General features: G+C 47.6%; 1 protein-coding gene across 1 annotated transcript; it reads right to left on the bottom strand.

Annotated features, from left to right (window-relative positions):
* Window positions 1-1,282: 1,282 nt before the first annotated feature.
* Window positions 1,283-20,264, bottom strand: LOC120836330. Its single transcript, XM_040219838.3, has 14 exons — window positions 20,108-20,264; window positions 19,548-19,653; window positions 17,260-17,345; window positions 16,219-16,514; window positions 15,548-15,909; window positions 13,215-13,329; window positions 10,203-10,308; window positions 8,262-8,385; window positions 7,893-7,953; window positions 7,151-7,321; window positions 6,154-6,225; window positions 4,114-4,202; window positions 3,842-4,039; window positions 1,283-3,063 (listed from the first exon to the last, which is right to left on the bottom strand). Exons 2-14 carry the CDS (start codon window positions 19,622-19,624, stop codon window positions 3,000-3,002), a joined length of 1,821 nt encoding a protein of 606 aa, XP_040075772.2. The 5' UTR covers window positions 19,625-19,653; window positions 20,108-20,264; the 3' UTR covers window positions 1,283-2,999.
* Between the last annotated feature and the right edge of the window lie 88 nt (window positions 20,265-20,352).

The following is a 20,352-nucleotide window of genomic DNA, read 5'->3' as shown; positions in this document are numbered from 1 at the left end:
CGAATGCGTAAACGTCGGTGAGGTAACCTTTGAGTGCACATAAAGAAACCATTCCTGGTAGAAATCCCTGAGCCTTACACTACGATGTATCCCGTTTCGTACGTGCTGATTTGAGATGTTTTATTTGTAATTTATTTTGATGTTGCAATTTGTCATTTATAATTTTCGAACCGGTTCGCGGATCGAATTAATCGAACCGGAACTGAACCGGAACAAAATAAATTTACCTGAACCTGAACCGTAACCGAACCCGTATTTTTTTCGGTTCGACACACTGGTAAAGAGTTTGAAGACTGTTTACCGTCTGCGCAAGTAGTTGGGACTGGAGGCGTTCACTTGAGTGAACGACGTTTTAGCGAACAAAGTCGAAACCATCACGTTTCATCGAATGACACTTTAGCAAATACGAAAGAGCCGCCGGTTTCCTATCCTCCCCCGGTGTAATAGCCTAGTTTGTCGAAATATTACCTTAGTTTGACGAATCCCTAGGCGGTTCACCCAAAGAATAAGCTAATATACCGTTCCGATTAGCTTCCTTTTGTAATGAGCCGCCTTGTCTGTCGCCGCGAGTGCTGGTCCGACGTAGCCCAGTTTTTAATTTGATGACAAATCAGCTAAACATGTTGGTTGGGGATGTCTGTGCGCTCGGAGCAACACTGTTGTGCTGATGCTACACAGCGCGCATGCAAGCATGGTGTTCTAAAATAACCCAGGTATGCGCGTGCATGCGTACCCTGTCGTTTTGTACTGTATTAATACTACCCTATATCAGCATAATCCATGCAACGGCATTATTTGAACAAAGATTTGCCTCGTAGGGTAGAATGTAGGGTAATAAGAAATATTCGTAGGGTAACGTACGGTTTTCTGGACGCTGGCGTGGGGTATTTTCAAAAAATAGGTTGGCAACACTGAGCGCGTATAGCAAATGTGGCCTATAAACCACGTGACCCCAATCAAGCAGTTAATCCGTAATATCTCTATACTTCGTTTCGTCCAAACGCAACCAACGCTACAAGCCTATGGGGCCAATCGCCGATTGGACAAGAGTTCTAGCCGAATGCCGACGCAGTACTCGTGTCCAATCTGTGCCCCACACTGGCCCCCAGTTGGTGACGTACAAGACTTTGCAGCACAACCTCGTTAATTTTCATTAAAGCTCTTTAGCTTGAATTACGTCGCACGCCGCACACGGTTTTCGTGTGAAGCAGATCAAGCGTGGGCTTTAAACGTGCAAAAAAAAAAAAAAAAGTGCTTCCTTGAATTAACAACACAAACAGAATTCATCTTCGTTTGTATTTTGACAGCAAAACAGAACACCTTGGAACACAGACCTCTAAAACCGAAAACTTTTAAAAATAGTTGGGCTATAGTTGCACTCTTTCATTCCACACATTCATTCTATTAATATCGTCACCAAACTCGCTATGATGCTCCAGAGCAAAAATATACCTCGTATAAGAATTTAGATGTGGGCAAGCAATCGAAAGGCACTACAAGTATTGCAAGGGGATTCCCCACACCCCACTGTGCCCGAGAGAAGGTGGGGTTTCGTGGCAGCAAAACTGCTACCGGCACATTCGAACGCCACAGACTAATGAATGCCACGCAGTGCAAGAAAGAAAAGTTCCTTTCCAAGAGGAAATTCAATAAATAGGTCTCTCGAGTCTAAAGCGGGACAAAAATATGATTTAAATAAAATGAGCTAAGGGCACCAAGCTAGACGTCTACTTGATAACCCTAAAGCCCCTGTATACGCAAAAAGTAATGCAATTCATTGTTCAAGATGTAATTCCTTGCCGGCAAATAAATTTAAAAGAAAGAGGCGCGCAACCAAAGGAGAGGTGCCAGCCAATTGCGGCCTTGCATACAAAACGCACGAAGCCACGATTGGCTGGCGCTTTCGCCCAAAAATGCAGTGGTGCAGCCGAGAAAAAACTGTGTGAACTTGGGAAATCGCGTTACTTTTCCGTATGCAGAAGCTTTAGGTCCCTCAACAAGTCTGGTGTGTTAGTCGGAAGGCCACATATTGCATTGCGTGCCTGCAAAAGCATGGTGAGATGTGGGCGTTGCCACCGTGGAGATTTGTACCAATGTTGGGCAAGACGTGCAATGTGGTGGTAGTACCTGAGATACGCTACACCATGCGTTACGTGGGCTACAGCTCCCCCCCAAAAACGAGTCGACACCATCAAGGCGTTTTAGCGGATCAAGTTTCTATCACTTTCCGCTGCCCCAGAGAGAGAAAAAAAAACTGGTCCGGCAAGAAGAAGGCAATTGTTGGCAAGAGCTCTGGAGTCATTCCGCACCAGTCCACGCCGTCTTACGAATGTGTACGATTGCAATCGCCTAGCTAGAGCACGGACCAGGGAAACTAACCTACAACGATGCTACGTGCGACCTGCGTGCTGTAGTGGACGCGCGTGGGGCAATGGACGCTAGATGTGCGCAGCCCGACACACATGCTGCCGACGGATGCAAAAGGGATCCCCGCTCCAGCTAACCCCGACCGTGGCTGTACAACGGGGCGCGACTCGCAGACCCAGCCGGGGGCACACGCGGTCAAGAAGTCGGCCAGTGCTGCTACCAGAAACAACAAACCCGGCTCGAAAGCGAGTATTTTCGCCTCGCATCTCAGATTTCGAGCGACCGTCCTTCTAAACAGCTTCTGACGCCGCTCGAAGTTCGTTTTTCTGCCCTTTTGTGCACCGCACTTATGCGCACTGCTCTTTCGTGCACCACACTTTTGTGCGCCTTGCTAAAGTTGGCCCCGTGATAACACCAAAAATGCGGGCGTCGTCATCCGAGAGTTTCCCGTGATATTGCTCTAGTCGACCGACGACGACGTTGTGGGCCGAAGTTGGCCAGCAGTCGACATTCTCTGCTCTTCCCCGTGTGTAGACGTTGGAAATGGCTTTCGATGGAATGTTGACCTTCCCAATGCGGGGCTTCATGCCGCACGTCTTGTCATCCGCCGACAGGGGACGGAAAGGTTTTTGTCAAAAGCTGTTGTTGTTCAGCCCGTTGAGGCGCTTCTGTAGTCCGTTCACGAGTTCTTCGAGCCTGCAACGACGACAGAGACGACTGCTGTCACCGTTGTAAAGCAGTACAGTTTTATAACTGGAGTGCATAATGGAAGCTTTCTACCGTTGAGTAAGAAGTATGGATGCACTGAACTGAACACTAGTAATATATTAATTGTTTTACTTTACTCAAGATGCTGCAACTTTTTGTTTCATTCTGTTTTCGTGGATGAGCGAAATTTTGCACGCACATTCGCACGGTGCTTCTCGTTGCAGGCAGCTTTTTCTCTGTCCGCTTAACACAGAAATCGTGTTGGCGATTTGAGGGACGGCGAAGGTTATTTTAGCCTAAAAAAGACAACCCAGAAGAGGGCTCCGAAAGTTTCAATGATAAAGCCTCGGAGAACGATAGTGCTTGTTCTATGAATGAGAAACAGTAGTGTCCTTACGGGCACTACCATTTCTCAAAGTTGGATGCCATTCACGGATGTAGGTCGAGAATCTGAAACTTCTATTTTCAGTAATATTTCACGAACACTTTAATGACAAACTTAATTTGACGAAAAAAAACTATGCTATTGTTGTTTTAAACGTAAAATCATCCCGACCCGGGGTCTAACAACGAAAAAAGTTGCATGACCCCAAAAGGTTCACAAACGTAGGGTGCGGCCAGTCCTAATAGTCTCATGATCACCCCACAGCCGAGATTGCGGCATTAGCCAACAAGAATGCCCAAGAATAATCACGACGAAGCGCGAACAACGCCCCGCAAACGGCTTCGACGAGCCGCGGAAAACCTGTCGAAGGTATGGCCTTGCCTCTGGCACTTGAGCTCCGCCCCCTGGCGAGAGGCGATCTCGTCGTCAAGCCGCTGCCCGATGCGCCGCACCTCCTCGCGGAGTTGGCGCAGGAGCGGGCTTCCGGCACCCGACGGGTCCCAGGCCTCCTCCACGCCGATGAAGTCCGTCTGGGCCTCTGTCGAGATCTTGGCCGTGTCGGCTGTCCTGTCGCTCCCACTGAAACGCGAAAGTGGAGCGAGGATCCGCCGGATGGCGGCGGCGATGGGCGGGCGCCCCGGACGGAAACATACCTTCCGTTGCCGAGCCCGAGCGTTTCCTGCATCTCGTACAGACGACTCGACGTCGCTGTCCTTTCGTTGGCCGTCTGTTGCAAGGTGTCCTGTAAGGAGGATGGAGTCGTTTGGCACCCTCACCGAGGAGTCGTGCGTGCCAACAATGCAGTGCCCAAAAAGCACCTTCGACTAGTGCGCTTATTCATTTATTAATGCATTGGCATTAGTACCCAGATGACAAAAAAAAGGTGACGGGGTTCATCTGTGGACAAAGCAGTGGAAAGGGAGGTGCATCACGTAGAGAGAAAGAGGGTAGCGATGAACAAAGGCAAGAGGGAGGCAACGTCACGGGGCAGAAGCCTATGCGCACACGGATGCTAGGGCAAGTCTTGACTTGCAGGTGTGCGGGGCGCATATGCTTTGGTTTGTGCTACAAAATGGAGTGTTAACCAAGTACCAGCACTGGTCCAAGCAGGCGGCAAAAGAAGATGGATTGTGAACGAAGGGGACAGGATACACAACATATAACGTGTCCTCCAAAAGATACACAGCTTACGGCACAAAACACACTTCCAAAAGAGATTGCCAAAAGAAACCGCCAAAGCTAGAAAAAATTAAAGGAAGATCCATTGGTGGATCATTAGGGAATGCAAAAAACGTGACCCTTGGGAAACTCTAGACATGTTCCCCTTTGGGAAATCCTAATCCTGATCCCATAATGAAGCCCAAAAGAGGCAGCAAAACATAAAGGAAGCAAAAAAGAAACCGAAAACAGAAAGCCATACAAGAGGGCCAAACGAGAAAGCTAAAGCAGAAAAGTGAAGAGTCAGCATTAGCGTCTCCCAAAAGAGGACATGTATGGCGCTTCCCAAGAGTCATGCAACACATTCCCCAAGGATCCACCAATGTTTATTTCAAAGACCCTCAAGTTAAATACATTGAGGAGGGGAGAGAGCTATAAAATATTAACCACGAAGTGTGCATGATAGCATGTTTAAACAAAACAATATCAGAGATGTTATCAATTGGGGCAGGAAGGTGGTTCCAGTCTATCAATCTTTCAGGCATAAAAGAACATTGAAATAACCAAGCTCTAAACTTTGGGATACCAACCCTATGGCTACGATCAATGCGAGCAGGGATGTCGAAAGCTGAAATAATCAGTTTATGACAAAGGGCAGCATTTTGACAAAATATTTTACGAAAAAGACAGGACTGGCAGATATTTCGGCAATGAATTAGTCGCGGCAGACCTAGAGTGTTTTTCACGGTAGAAACGCTCACAGCGCGATGATACAGCTCGCCGACACGACACAAGCCGAGGGGTTTCGAATAAACTCAATAAGAAAAATTAGCAACGAGTGATTTTTGGCAGGTTAACATCCCGTACCGCCCTTACATCGAGGGTGGTTCTGAAACGGCAACAAATCATTTTACGAGAGACGGCACGTTTTGCCGTCGGATGTCGGAACCCTGGCGATTGGCCATGGAAGTTCCGCGGCAAAACCAACGAGCAAGCGCGATGGTCGCCGTCGTCGTGGCGTCCCAACTCGTGGTGCCGAAGCTTCCGTGAACTGTCAGGCTGGGGAGTGACCTAAGGCAGGACGAGCACCCGCTGCATTCGTCTCTGTCGTCGTGTCACCACCATGATTGCGTGACGTGACGTCGTCAGGAAAAAATCGAGGGATCACTAACCGGTAATGCCGGTCAAAAGAGAGGCTGGCAATCTAGAAAGAAACGCATCTCGGCAAAATTGCTTTGCAATGGTTTAAGACTTCCCTAGTTCGGAATCTCCACCGTCCTCGATTTCGATCGAGACGTAGCGACGAGAATGCAGAAACACCTTCGCCACGGTACGACCTCGACGCAATCTCTACGGAACCGAACGAGTCATCTGCGACGTGATCGAGTTTGGCAGCAGGCACTTTGGGTGGCATCTGTCGTTAGCCTTTCCACCCAATAACTCGGTTATTACTATCGCGGCCCAGGACCAGACTGGAGGGATTGTAAGTGTCGTAGAGCAATGAAAGTCAGTGAGAGAAAAAGAAAACCACTTACGGTGCCCCAGTTTTCCGACTTCCAGATGGCCTTCATGTGGAGCTCCTGAACGTCTTTTTCCAGCACCTTCACCTGATGGACAGGCCAACGAAGACTCGTCAGCAACTTCGCTCAAATAGTTCAGACACCCAAGGCAGGTGACAGACACTAGGGTTCTCTCTCAACGAGTCTGGTACGGTCTGTTGCAGGACAAGAAAAGCGAGACACGAGCTTTTCCCACGAAGCCCTCCAATCTTTCACAATTCAGCAGAGTGAACGCTTAGGAGAGGAAAGTGGAGGAAACCAACAGGTAGGGCGGGCTAAGAGCTTGCTGCTGCTTTTCTTAACCTGCACCAGACTACAGTGTGTACCATCCAAAGGTTCGCAAAAATATCTCCAAACTATTTTTTTTTTTAAATTCCACGTTGATTGGCTCGAAAGCTCGTAAACTTCCCAGCGGTTGAAGTTTGATACGTTTAGACTTCCATAACCCAGTTGGTTGTCGTTGCTGTAAACGTATGGCGGCAATTACACATTTGAAGCTGCTCCGTTAAACTTTGTGCACTGCGGAGGGTGTTGCTATGTGCGTCTTAGGCAAACTATGACCGTTATATCTGCACACTGTTTCACTCTGCTGAGGCTATTTATAGTTTTGATATTAGGCACTGACAAGCGCCAGACGGTCGCTTTGCATGTCAGCTGCTCTGGCGGTAAAGGCAATTTGAGCGCAGGTTCTTCTGATTCAGACGTTTTCTTGATACCGCTCCTTTGGGAACCAAACCCAACTACTGGGAAACATCTTCAGGGATAAAAATTTGACCATCAGTGGGTTAAATAGCTTCTTTGGGAGTCGATGAGAGTTCAAACGTTGCACATTTTGCACGAAGCAAACTTGGACCAGTCATAACCTAATTTGAGAACCGAGTCTCTCAGAGATTGTGATCCGGTCTTTCAAAGACGTGATACGCACTGCCCTCTCGACACGTGTCTATAGAGAGCCTGGAGAGCGACCGCTTGCCTTTTCGAGGGCCAGATCCCGCTGTGCCTGCAGCGCCCTCAACTGGTGCCTGCCCCGGCGGCCCCGGCTTTCCCGCAGCCGGTGCACCGTGGCCAGCAGGGTCTCCTGGTGGCGTGCCACCTTGGCCGGAGTCCAAGTGCCCTCCAGGCCTTGAATGATTTTGTCCAGACCCTGGCGGGTGGCGCACGTGCGGCATATAACGTCCATCGCACTCGACAACACTGCCTTCAACGGCGCTTCGTTAACTTTTCAATGTTATATAACCCCGCGTTTTCAATAAATACCAATAAACCCCCCCCCCCCCCCCCCCCCCCCATCGCACTGCGGCACCTCCTCCTCTCTGGCTCCACGCCAGCTGTGCGACGCTCCTTTGACGAAAACCCGGCGGTGTCTGTCGGTTTGTCAGCGCCAGGGGGAGAGAGAGAGGGTGACGCATGCTGACGTCAGCGTTTCAGAAGCCCAAGCTTTCTGGGAAGAAAACCTTTCTTTTTATCTGTACGGGGATGTTTTCCGAGTGTTCAAGTCACACGCACGTTCCCAGGAGGTTGAGAATTCTAGTGCTCATGTCAGATTTCTTCTGACGTAAGCCTCGACAAAGCCTGATTTTCCATTAGACACCAAAAAAACCGAGTGTCGGAAAACACAGAATAGTGGGACAAAATAAATCCCAAAAACTTCCAGAATTCAAAGAAAAACAAACCCCCAAAACACGGAACCCTATTTATGATTGAGAGAAACCTACGCTGAGCACGAGGTTGTCGCAGTTCTCGTCGTCGCTCGACACCCCGTCTGATGCATCGCACCTGCAAGCGGTAATAATCGACTGATTGGTCGACGGTATTCTTATTCGGCTTCAGGGTATGGCCTCGTACTTAAAGGCCAACGAGCGACTAGAAAGGAGGAAACTCTTCCTCTATTCCTTCATTTCATTCGCAAAAGGAAGAGGCCTTCCTTCCTGCGGGGAGTGGCTCAGAGACCCTCTAAGACTCGCGCAGTGCGAGCAGTAACGAGCATGTGTGTTTCTGCTCGGGCACAATCCCAACTCGTTTTCCAACAGCGGGGCTCACGGCCATGTTGGCACTAAAACGCCGCAAACAAACTCGAAACAGACCTGGCGTCTGCGAGCTTCCGCAGCTCCCTCTGGCAGAGATCCGCGCTCTGGCTGGCGCTGTCCAGACGTTCCCGCATCGAGTCGTCCCGCTCCCTCTGCGCGTAGTACACGTCCGCCAGGAGCTCTGCAAATCGCCAAGTCACTATTTATTGGCACCGAGAATCGTGAACGTCTTTGCCGAACGGGAACGAAACAATAGACCCCTTGCCGAATTATACCCAAGGATCAAAAAGAACGCTGGGAATGCAGGTACACGCGTTGCGCATGCTGGCGTCTCCGGCTCTAACTCTTTGAAAGCAAAAATCTAAAACAAATGGCACTACTTACGCGCGCTCCACGGGTGCTTTATTCTGGTCATTTACTTTGAATCTTCTATAGGGAAGGCAAGCACGTGCAGTGCATGTGCCAACGTCCCCAACATTCTCTTTGATGCGTGGGTAATCTAGCAAAAGGTCTCTTAGATGTCTGCAGTTTGTTGGTTCTCAGGATGTGTGCTACGATGGACAAGGCCATACTTTCCTGCAATACAGTGCAGGGTTTCCAAAACAATTCGGTTTTGTGGAGCGTACACCAAGCAATGACCCAAAATACTACTAATAATAATAATAGTAATAAGGAGTTTTAGAATATTGCACGCTGAAGCTTTGTGTATGCAAAGAATAGCATCTTCGCCGCTGTGCATGCGCCGAATGCTAACCAGAATTTGCGCCTTGCGTGCGCTGTTTCAGCTTACGCTATTTTTTGAAAATTGCATGCATATGCAAAGAGTCTTTGCGCTTTTCCAAAGAGGATTTGTGATGAGAAGTTGGCTAAAGCCAAGAAGAGAGCAGTTAAAAAATGGCGGCTCTCAAGACTACCAAGGCGGCCGCCACGCCGTTGTCGTAAGCGCAATGTCGGCGGCATCCTCGCGACTGCGATTTTCAATACGGGACGACATTGCACCCGGCTTGGAAAACCCAGTAAGGTGGGCAACGATCACCGGCAACTTGATGCTAGCAAAGCACAAACATTTCTCGGCAAAGGTCGGTACACGAGGCCTCTCTTACTGAGGCGACGCAAGCGGAGACGACCGGTCGACCGCTCGCATCGCATTCTCATGTCTAAATAAATCTAAAATGTTGCTTTGGACCAAAAAACTTAATTTTACTCGAGTTACAGCATTTCATGAATGAAATAAAAATTGTGACTGTATCTTGATGGCGTTGCAAGCATGAGATGCTTGGGCTTTTGCGTGGCGGCGGAGAAATGCTATTCTAAAACTCTCTTGCATAGCGTGCGCTAATGCAAGCGCTAAATTTGGCGCTAGCGTGTGCTAAAATTACGTATGTTATTCTAAACCCCCTAATAACTTTATTTCCATTGTTTATAATGGGGGACCGAAGGCAAAAAGCTGTAGTGTACAGCTCTCGTCCCACTCCCACAGCTCGTACACTCAAATAGTGCAGATGCCTACAGGGTGTATCGACAAATACCCAAACCATAAAGAAATGCATGCAACAAAATAGTGGTATCAAAAAGTTGCTACCATATGACACAAGCAAACGAGAGACTGCGGTTAAAACAATGTGGAAGACCGTGACAATACTCTTACATACAGCCTTCCGGCAATTCTAAGAATGTCTCCATAATAAAGGCGTACAAGGTAAAGATATGGATATATAATGAAGCCCGGCCGGGATACCCTTTCGTTGAGAATTTTCGACGGTCATCGAAAAAGAGAAAGACAATCCTAAAAATGCAAATTTTCTCTTTTTTTTTTGTTAGTTGCACGTTTTTTTAACGATTTCGTTCCGGTTTCTAAACAAGCTAGATCGTTGAGCTATTCATCACCCCGTACTACTGATATAAAGGCATCCGAGGAGCTGAAAAAAAGAACTGAATTTGCTGAAGAGAAGTTTTGCCGCGCACAACCCGACAGCATCCAGTCAAGGACGTGCTCACCAGCAAAAGAGACGCCCGTCGGCGGCGGCGGCGGACTTCCGTCGGGGCTCTTCAGCCTCCGCTGCATGTCCAGCTGCGACTGCAAATGCTGCAGCTGATTCCACAGCTGCAACGGGAAAGGTGTGCAGATGCATCGTACTGCGACGCATTCATGAATTCATACTCGGCGTCGGAAGTATCTGCGGATGCACATCAAGCATGCACGAAGAGTATTTTTTCATACATGCAGTATACTCGCGATAATTCGAACTCAAATATTTCGTACCTCTGGTTAATTCAAATAAATTTCAAAATTTTGGTCGTCTTGCTATGTTACACGATAGCGTAAAGGAGCTCGTGTTGCAGAAAAGCCGGCGTCGGTGGATTGACGACGGGAAAAGCCTGACTGGTCGACAGGGTGACGTCACAGCCACAAGACCTCGTGCGGGAATTTCAAATACACAACGCTCACGTGAAATATGACGTCACGCATGGTATGAAAGTGATGAAAACATGACAAGTAAGGCGAATTAAAGGTCGCCGCATGTCTGAAAATGATTTCACTTTATAAAGTAATTATTTCTACCTTAAAGGGCAACTCCAGCCAAAACTCAAAATGAAATGAATTACTGGTATCGCTGTAGTGACACAAAATACGACCCCAGCCAAAATATTACGTCTGGGGGACGCCGCATTCTCAACTGATGCCGATAATAAAAATGCGACCCGCCGCGAGCCGCTGCTCCTTTGCGGGCGGCCGGCGGGTTGCCGATCGCTAAAGCAACATTGGGCCGTGACGTCAGTATCGTTCTCTTTTTTTCCTCCGGTCCGACGTTGCGCAGTGTGCGCTTCTTTGAGCCGCTGCCACCACTACTTCGGCTTGCAATTGTCGTGTTTAGCCGTTGCTTTTATCTATAGCCCATGTACCTTCGGTATAGCCTTTTGTTTATTTGCTTGTGAGGACTCCAAGACTTGTTTTAGCGAGCAACTCGGTGCGTCCAAGACTGCCCAGCTTTTCTTCGAAAGATGCCAAGTACAACTTGAAGCGCTGTGGGCTGCTCAAACAACTCGCTGCACAACCCAGAGGTGCTTTTTCACAAGTCTCCAACGGACCGGAAATTGGAGAAGGAGTGGGTGAACGCTGATCGACGAGTGGACTTTGGACTTCGGCTTTTACGCGCCCGAGGAAAAAAGAATGAAAAAACAGATGTATACAGCCCAGCGCATGTGTGTTCGGGCACCGCGGCCCACGCCGGAGAGCCTCAAAGTTTCATGTCTGGGACTGACCCGCAGCGCGAAAGCGAGAGTTCCCCCAGTACTGTACGTCACTGGCAGCGTGGCGTAGAGCAATGCCGCTCCATCCACGGAGCACCGACAACAATTTAGGCCTAGCGCTGAGTACGGAAGACCGCACACACGGCGACAGCCGCCAAGTACGGCACCGAACGAGTGCACTTGTTTTCCAGTCGCTAGCTTTTGGGGATACGCACTAACTCTTGATACTTATGCTGGATAACTACCACCTATACAGAATTAAAACAAAATCAGCTTACCTCCTATCTTTAGACGGCTAGTGCAACAGGGGTAGGTGCCGCTCGGCCTGCGTACTCTACACGAGAACGATCCCGACGTCACGTTCACATAGCGGCTGATTTCCAGTGTTGCCATGGCCTTGAGCAGCTAGTTTCGGTTTTGTTGGCCGCGCCCCAAACAAAACTTTGAGGCGTCGATATCTTTAAAACTATGCACAATAACAAGAAAAAAATTACACCTTGCGATTCAGGGACGCTGACTGCACTAAAAACAGTCATAATCACAAAATCGAAAGTATGAACCGGAGTTGCCCTTTAAAGAAAAAATTTGACGACTTTTAGGCGGGATTCAAACACACAACTCTTTGGTTGTGAGCCAGATGTGCTACTGACTAGCCCATGCAAGGCATGCTTGCACGGCTTGAGAACGACCGGGAGTTTATACGTTTATATGCGTATCTGTGAAGCTGAAGTGAGGTGACAGCAGCGACAGGACAATCTCGAGATGCGATAGCACCTCCGAGCATGAGAAGCAAATGAGAAGGCGATGTGAATGGGGCCCGATAACGCATTCCACTCTTAAAGGTGAAGCTTAAGTGTCCTCCAAGCTTTTTTTAATTGTATTCATAAGCTGCTTATTCAATCGGCGTTTTCGTGAAATTCATATCTTTTGGTCTCGTGGTCACGTTGAGTGTGTTTCTTTCTGAGCACCGGTGCACTGCAGAGAAGCAGCAGTCGTGGAGCTTGCTTCCGCATCTCTTGCTTCTCTGCAGTGCACTAGTGCTCGGCGAGAGGTGCACTCAACGGGGCTCAAGTAGGGCACCGCAGGCTATGAAAACGGGCACCACGCGGAAATTTCCATGGCAACTTGCGCAGACGCTGCGATGTGGTGGCGTGGCATGGGTCCAGTTCACGGCGGCCGTGCAAGTTGCTATGAAAACTGCCGCCCGGCCCCCATTTTTGTCGCTTGTGCGTTTAATAGTTCACACTAGACTATTCCTTGGCCCGACAAACAAACTTGATTTGGTTTCAGGTTGTTACGTGCTGTCTAAGCAGTCCACGATAAACAACACTTTTGAGGGATAAATAAACTTGTGTCATAGATTTCGCAAATGTTTCTTGTGTGGCATACCTGCTTATGATCCATAGGCCTACGTAGAGTAAATTGTCAAATGTCAGGCTTGTATGTGTAGAGAATACATATGGCAAATCATAATTTTATCTCGTATCATATTTCAATGAATTTCTGATAATTCAAAACTTCTGATAATTCAAACAAAATTCGTGGCTTCCTGGAGTTTGAATTAAAGCAAGGCTCCTTACTGTACAAGGAAGAAACATGCCTCAGAGAGTGTCTCCGGACTGTCTTTTAGTATGACGTATTAGCAGCGTGACCGCGACCTAAAGCTTACGGCCGCCTGCGGGAATCGTGACACGATTCCGAGTAGGGAAGTCCCTGAATCTCGTCGCTTCTGCCACCGAGGCGGGGGGAGCGGCTTACTTTGGCATTGATTTCCTTGAGGGCCTTGACCTCTTCTGGCAGCGGAAGTCGCAACCGAGATGGTGTCGGCGGCTCTGGCTCCGCCTTGCCTCCGCCAATCGTGAAGGAACCCATCCTGCGGGAAGTGACGCGGTCTCCAGTCGACGACGCCATTCGTACTTCGGACAGAATCGTCGTCAGCATTGCGGTTATGACCGCAGCGCAACTGTAACTGCAGCGTTACAACAACACTGCCCCACATTTCGACGCGTGCGGTTACCATGCCTATTGGAGAGTGACGAGTCGGCAGACGCACCGCATTAACCTACGCTAGCCGAGGCGCACCGGTACCATACTTTTCCAACTATAGTCTCCAGACAATTTAAAGGGGAGCTCCCTTCGGCGGTTTCTCGAGCTACCCAAAAACATTTTTTAACACCCAGGCCATTAACTATTGAGAAAACGGCAATTTTTTTTTATTCATTTATTTCAACATTCTGCCAGCGACGAGGCCAAAGCGGGTTTGCGGGTATTTTAAGAATACGAGCACGCAAGTATTAAAAGTGTTATCAACAAAACTGCACACATTTTCGCTAACAACAGCATCCATGAATAGAGCATAGTTGTAACCCGAGACTGGGGATACGGACAAGGGACAAAACACAGAACGACAGGGACGTTCTGTGTTTTGTCCCTTGTCCGTATCCCCAGTCTCGGGTTACAACTATGCTCAATTTACACCAGCTAGCCTGCACCCTCACCATTGCTTCATCCATGAATAGTTCCATTTATCAATACAGTTAAAAAAAAAGTTTCTAAAAGAGTCAGTGTTGAAGCAACTAGGCACAACAAATTTGCTATGTTTCGTTCTAGTTTCGTTAGCGAAGCTTGCATATTTCCGAATATCAATAAAGCGACGACCCCGTAGCAATTTAAAAAATAATTTCGTTCGAGTGAACATTGTCCTGGCACTTGTGGCCAGAAGGCAGGGCTGGGCAGTATCGCGATACATAGTTTCTTGGAGATACTTTTGAGTATCTGCATCCCTGTATCGAGATACATTTGAAAAATGTATTTGTATCTCAATAGTAAAATACATTTACAATGTATCACTTGTATCACAATACTTTGCCAGACTAGGTATCCCGTTACATTCGTTGCCATTCTTAAGATAAATTTAAAGGATAAAAAACATATGTTTGGTGCAACTTGCTTCGAAATTTATAATATCTCAGTCACCAACAATAAAAACAAAATTGTGGTTTAAAGAACGTTGCTTGCAAGAATAACAAAATCAGCTCCTCTCATAAAGCCCTCCACTCTTTCCAATTCAGCGGAGCAAATGCCGTGAAGGAGTTAAGTGGAGAAAAGGTATGGCCCTGTCGTCCAATCTCCCTACACTACTCAGAGGCTTATATGACAGTTTGAGATGCGCCCTCATGGCAAAACAGGGTTCATTTCGCGCAGACGCCTTTTGTCAAGCATGGTACGCAGTCTTTACCGTTCTGTAACTATGTGGTTCAATGGGGGTGACATGTTTTTTTAGCGGAATTAATGATAAAGGGTTCGAGGTAATGGGTAGTGCATAAAATGGCACAAAAAGAGGAGCATAAGCATAAATTACCTTTCGCATTCGCCACGAACCTGCACCCTCTCCACGTAGCACCATTCGGAAACAAATGTATTTCTACGAGTATCTGTATCTGTAATCTAGAATACTTTTTCGCCATTATTGCGAAAGTATCTCAGGAATATCCCATTGCATAAAAGACAAATGTATCTCAGTATCTGTATTTTGGCCTTAAAGCACATGTATCTCAGTATTTGTATTCCCGAACACTTTTTGGAGTATGTCTGCCGAGTCCTGGTAGAAGGTTCGCGTCGAATGTCAGCAGGGAGACAGAGTCTATGGGTCGACGGCGATCGAAAATAAAGGCGATGCCAAAACCAACATTCAGATTTTCCCCATCTGTAGTGGCACGACGTCGCACGTCGTATAACTTGCATCTCGAGCAAGCAAACGCAACATTTTGCGCGTCTTTTTTTTTTTTCGTTCTGCTTGCACGAGCCTAATTAGCGTACATTTCACACCAACAAACTTTTTGTGACCCGTCGGAATCACAGGTGGCAAGCCTGCCTGCCACGGATGTCGCGGCCCTGAAAAGCGCGGGTATGTTTTGAGTATTGGCTTCGGCACCATTTTCGTTTGCCGATTTCACACTGACTATTCTAAATTTCGCGATACTAAACAGCATAGCAAAAAAAAAAAATAGTAGGGGTAGCTCGAAACATCACATCGGAGTACACCATTCAAAGGCCGCTTCAAAAGTGCGGGAATTGAGAGGGGCCCCCACCTCTGACACGAGCTTGTCCATATTCCCTCGTCGTCCCGTCCCGCCCCCTCGTCCACCTCGTCCAAGTGGATGACGGGGTCGCTGTGCGTCCGGCGCGGGCTGCCGGGGGGCGCCGCCAGTCGACTTCGGCCCGGCGCCCCGCCCCCCGCAAGCGCCTGGGGTTTGCGCACCTCGCAGCCGCGCCGGCACGAGGCCGCTGTCGGCACGCCGGCAAGCACCGAGCGCGACACGACGTCTGGGACGTCCCGTTCCTGTCCAGGGGTACGGGCCGTGAAGGACGGGTACTGGAGGCCAGGCGAAGACGCCGGGTGGGGTGCGCGGACGAAGGCACTGCGGGGCAGCAGCCCCGGCTGGCTGCAACGCTGCGAAGTGAGGTATGGGCAGGAGCGGCATGTAGCGCATCGTAAACGTCGACGTCGGTAGTCTCGAGGTAAAGAATAAAAAAGAGAGCAACTTCAAAAGATACACTATTTTATGGTCAATGACAGGATGAGAATATTGGGGAGGCTTTTCGGTCGTCCCGCCTGCGGAGCAGGCTTCTTACCTTCGACAAAGCACCAGCGACCCAAGCACTTCGAGCGTGGGCACGCAAAGCGTGCCGCAGGCCAGGCGATCAAAAGGTATGCCCTGTCATTTACGTTCTGTCAGTGACTACAGCCGCCGACACTTACCAGGCCAGAGCAGGACTTGCGCTCCAGAGACACGCTCAGGGGCAGTGAACGGAAGTCGTTGCCACCAGGGACAGCCGCCGGGGCCGCCTCGTCGCAGCCGCCGCCGCCGCCCCGGCCGCCGCAACTCAGGGAAAAGCAGGAGGGGGAGCCCCCGAAGTTGGGCGGGGGGTCCAGGATCCACTGAGAGGTCAGCTCTGGCCCCCTGGAGTCCCCGTCCCCCGTCCGGCCCTGGCCAGACGCCAGGCCAACGCCCTGCGCTGACCTGCGGAGGCTTCCCACCACCGCGCAGTCCGCATCTGCGTCGGCAGACGGCACCGGTGAACAGCAGACGAGAATGGAGGGTCTAGATTGACGAGAGGGTTCATCTCTGACCACGAGAAACGTTGCAATTTAATCCAATAAATTTAGGGAACGTACTATGAAGCCGAGAGTCGCGATTTCCTCGGAAACAAGCAGAAAAAAATTTTTAAACGGAAGTATGAGTGCACACCAAGTGAATGTACTTCGAGTGAAGTACAAGTTTTTTTTCAAACCTACTCGAAGTAGTACTTTAAATACAATTTACTCCAAGTACTTGCAACTGCTTACGACCATGTGCCTTAAAATCTCTTACAATGAGGGCACGGTGCAGTCATCCATTGGGTAGCTGTGGAACACTGCGTTTCCGTATACTTCCTATTTTTTTCTGCCATCGTTCTTTCTTCCTTGGCTCGATACATTTTTTGACAATGTTTTAAATGATTATTTTTCAAACATAAATACATACATTTGATCTCGCAAATACCGCAAAACCTTCGCTCTAGTGAAATGCATTTCCAGGGTCAGCTCCTAGATGGCGCCATCGTGCTAGCGCGTTTCCTTGTCGTAGGATGTCGCAAGAACTCGGTCGTAAGCAGACGCAATTGCGCGAGCGGACCTAGAGAGATCGCGAGAGGATGCAACGAAGTCGAGCACGTCCAGGTGCAAGTGTCTGAACCAGCCTTCACGCACGTGATTTCGTGCACATAACTCATGCAAACGGGAAGTTTCCGGCGGACACACCTTTGAGCGACGTGACAGAGTGGCGCCGCCTGGGAGGCTTTGCGGGAGGATTGCGCTTGGTCCCCGAGCTTTCGTTGGACGAAGTGCTGCGCGGAAAAAAAAAGCAACGCGCGGAACCTCGTTTCATTTGCGTGGACGTACACCCGAAACAAAACTGCGGTAAGGCGGTTGGCGATCACCTGGCCTCCGCCTTTCCTCTACGCGGCTCACTCGACGGCTAACTGTTGCAGGCAGATTGAGCCTAAGTCGAAATGTAATCCTATTTGATTGGCATGCGACGCGACCACGGTTGAAAACAACTGTACATTTAAATGGAAACTGAACTCCTAAAAAATATTTCTTGTTTAAGTGCCTCATAGGACACACATGTCATGAAATAAACTTTTCTTAATAATATTTTGCTTGCAATGTTTGTATCGCAAAGCACGTTGTAGGCGAGATGATTCTGAAATTTGATCCGATTTCAAGAAATTGACACCGAAATAGAAGCATGTTTCGGAATCGTTCAAATGGTTCTCATAACGTGAATAATTATTTTTTTCTTTTTTTTTTTTTTTTGAGGGGAGGGGGGGAATTGCAGCTTATTTGTGACACATATAACTAATCTGCCCACTTAAAAAAAGAAAGTTTTGGGGAGTTTATAAAGAAAAAAAAAAAAAAGTTGCAAAAGAGTAACACATCAAGTTTGGGGCTGTGGTTTGTTCACTCGAAATGTTTTGCTCACTCTAAACATTTTTTTTTTTCACTCGAAATAATGCACATGGCATCATTAATCGTCAAACATGACGTAGAAAACGCCAAAACGCTGCAAAATAATTTATTATTACGCTATTGGCTACGCCGATAAATTTGGCTCTTATTACGCCCCTAAATTTGACATCTCTGCTTTTTTGACGATCCAATAACCTAAAAATAAGTAAAACCTAAAAACAAGTTGTCACAAACCATCTTTATTGGGAAACAAATATATAGATCTTTTTAGAATACACTTATGCAACTTTTACTGCTTGATATAACCCAAAAGACCCATACTAAAACTGTCAGTAATTATAATAGATACTGCCCTCTTTTTTGTTGTCATTTTCAAAAGTGAAGAACAAAAAATTACGGAATTGACAAGCTTCTATGCATTGGCAATACACAAGAACCAATTCAATTAGTCCGCCAAGTATATATAACCATAATTTCATAATAATTAGGAGAAGCCACACATGTATGTATGTGGCTTCTCCTAATAACCGAAGTGCAAACCTGAAAAATGCCTGGAAGCCTTTTGGTGAAACTTTCAAAAGCTGGACGTGCTTCAAAGCAAGTGTTTCTTCCTTGGGAAAATACTTTCTCTTTGCGGGCCGTAATAGCAGCGCTGCCACTCGTCAAGGTCAAACCAAGGTCCTAATTAACGTAATCTGAGTCTACAAAGCATGGGTGATTATGTGACATGTGAGAGTGAAGAGCTTACTGAATGACCAATGGGGAAGGGTCGCGACAAGACAATGGAAGGAGAGGGAGAGGAAAAGAGCAGACGGACGAATGGAGGCAAAAACATACATCTCCTGGATGCATGCGCGCCAAGTTCACGAGTTGATGGTGATTGGCCGTGTTGGTTGGCCTCGCCTAACATATAGAGAAAGAAAAGCTGATTGTACGGTTCTCCTATTGCGATTCTTAGCAAGCTACAAACTGCAGCGTCACATATGAGCGAAGTGACTCATGTTAACCTAACTGATATGCAAACAAGAATGAGGCGCACATCGTTCTTCGCAATTTAGTTTCCTGCCTCTTCTCTAAAACAACAAAAGGCACAGCAAATAATTTATTAAAAGAGCAAGTGCAAAGAAAAGCTTAAAAGTATTGCAGATTTTATACATTTTGCTGAATTACATTAATCGGGTAGCGACTGTTAATAACATGTTATATTCAAACTAATTGATTATCACAGCTTAAACATGGTGAGAGGTATGATGCATCAAACTATAATTCTGAAGCACATCAGTTTGTGATCTCTTGTGTAGTGTGATTAAAAAAGTCAAAGTAAAACGAAGAGGCTCCAAGTTCGATATAAAAAATAAAAAGAGAAAACTCAGACTAAACGCATATGCAAGAAAAAAGCTAACAAATGCGCATACGTTCTTAAAAAAAAATAATAAAACCCCGGGGTGCATGGAATTGAACGAACTCTCGTAGTCACGCTTGGGAAAGCCGAGCGCTCGCATTCAGAAGTGATATCGTGTCCGTCATTTTATTTTTTACACAGAAAGTATATGATGAGCTGATCAGCGAGATCATACCTTAGGCTCGAATCATCGGGAGGTGTGTCTTGGAGCGGCATTAATGATTCGCCACCTTCCGCAATCCGAAAGTCCATCGACCTGACCGCCCGGCCAAGTCATACACCTGAAACGAAAATCGAAGCCAAACCACTTTAGTTTTTTTGTTCGTTTTTGCCCCCCAACACACCTGAACATTTCGCCGAAACACACAAATGCATATTTCGTCGAAATCTGCGATCTAAACCGATGTAAACGAAGGCGGAAGTTTGGCCGCGGAAGACAGAAGTGGTAGCTGTCAAACTTACGGTCAACATTTTTAAACTCGAATCAAGGTGCGAAGCAAACATCGATAAAGAAAAAAAAGGTCGCGACGTCGAGGAGCGTTGCACGTTGTCGTCTTGGCACGAAGTGGTCTTAAAATACGCTTATCGCGTGAAAATTAGCGAATAAAGAAATCCTGGCACGAATCTTGCATCGGAAGGCAAACAAATTCGCAGATGTGTCGGGCATACGAAACAAGTGGTTCGTAGCGTTCTATGCTGCGCTCGTTCGCGACCTGCAAGGGCTGACAAACTTACCAACGTGCGGTGCCAGCTCGCAGAGTGGTATTAATAATATATTCATCGTTGATAACATGGAGTAGTAAGTGTGGTTCCCTTTAAAGGCTTTAAATGTTCGATGGTAATCGCCTGATCAAACACCAACACACGTATCTGTTTGCAGTTGATGTTCGCCACCGTAGATGGCGCCAAGGTTGCTTTTGTTTTTTTTTTGTGCGTTTTTATTTTAGGTGTAGAGGCATTCTATTGTCAATCATTTGTCA

This window comes from Ixodes scapularis, unplaced genomic scaffold (genome assembly GCF_016920785.2).
Source record: "Ixodes scapularis isolate PalLabHiFi unplaced genomic scaffold, ASM1692078v2 PGA_scaffold10__122_contigs__length_95168666, whole genome shotgun sequence".
Lineage (NCBI taxonomy): Eukaryota > Metazoa > Arthropoda > Arachnida > Ixodida > Ixodidae > Ixodes > Ixodes scapularis.
Note: the sequence above shows the minus strand (reverse complement) of the source record. Positions and strands in the feature narration are given on the sequence as shown.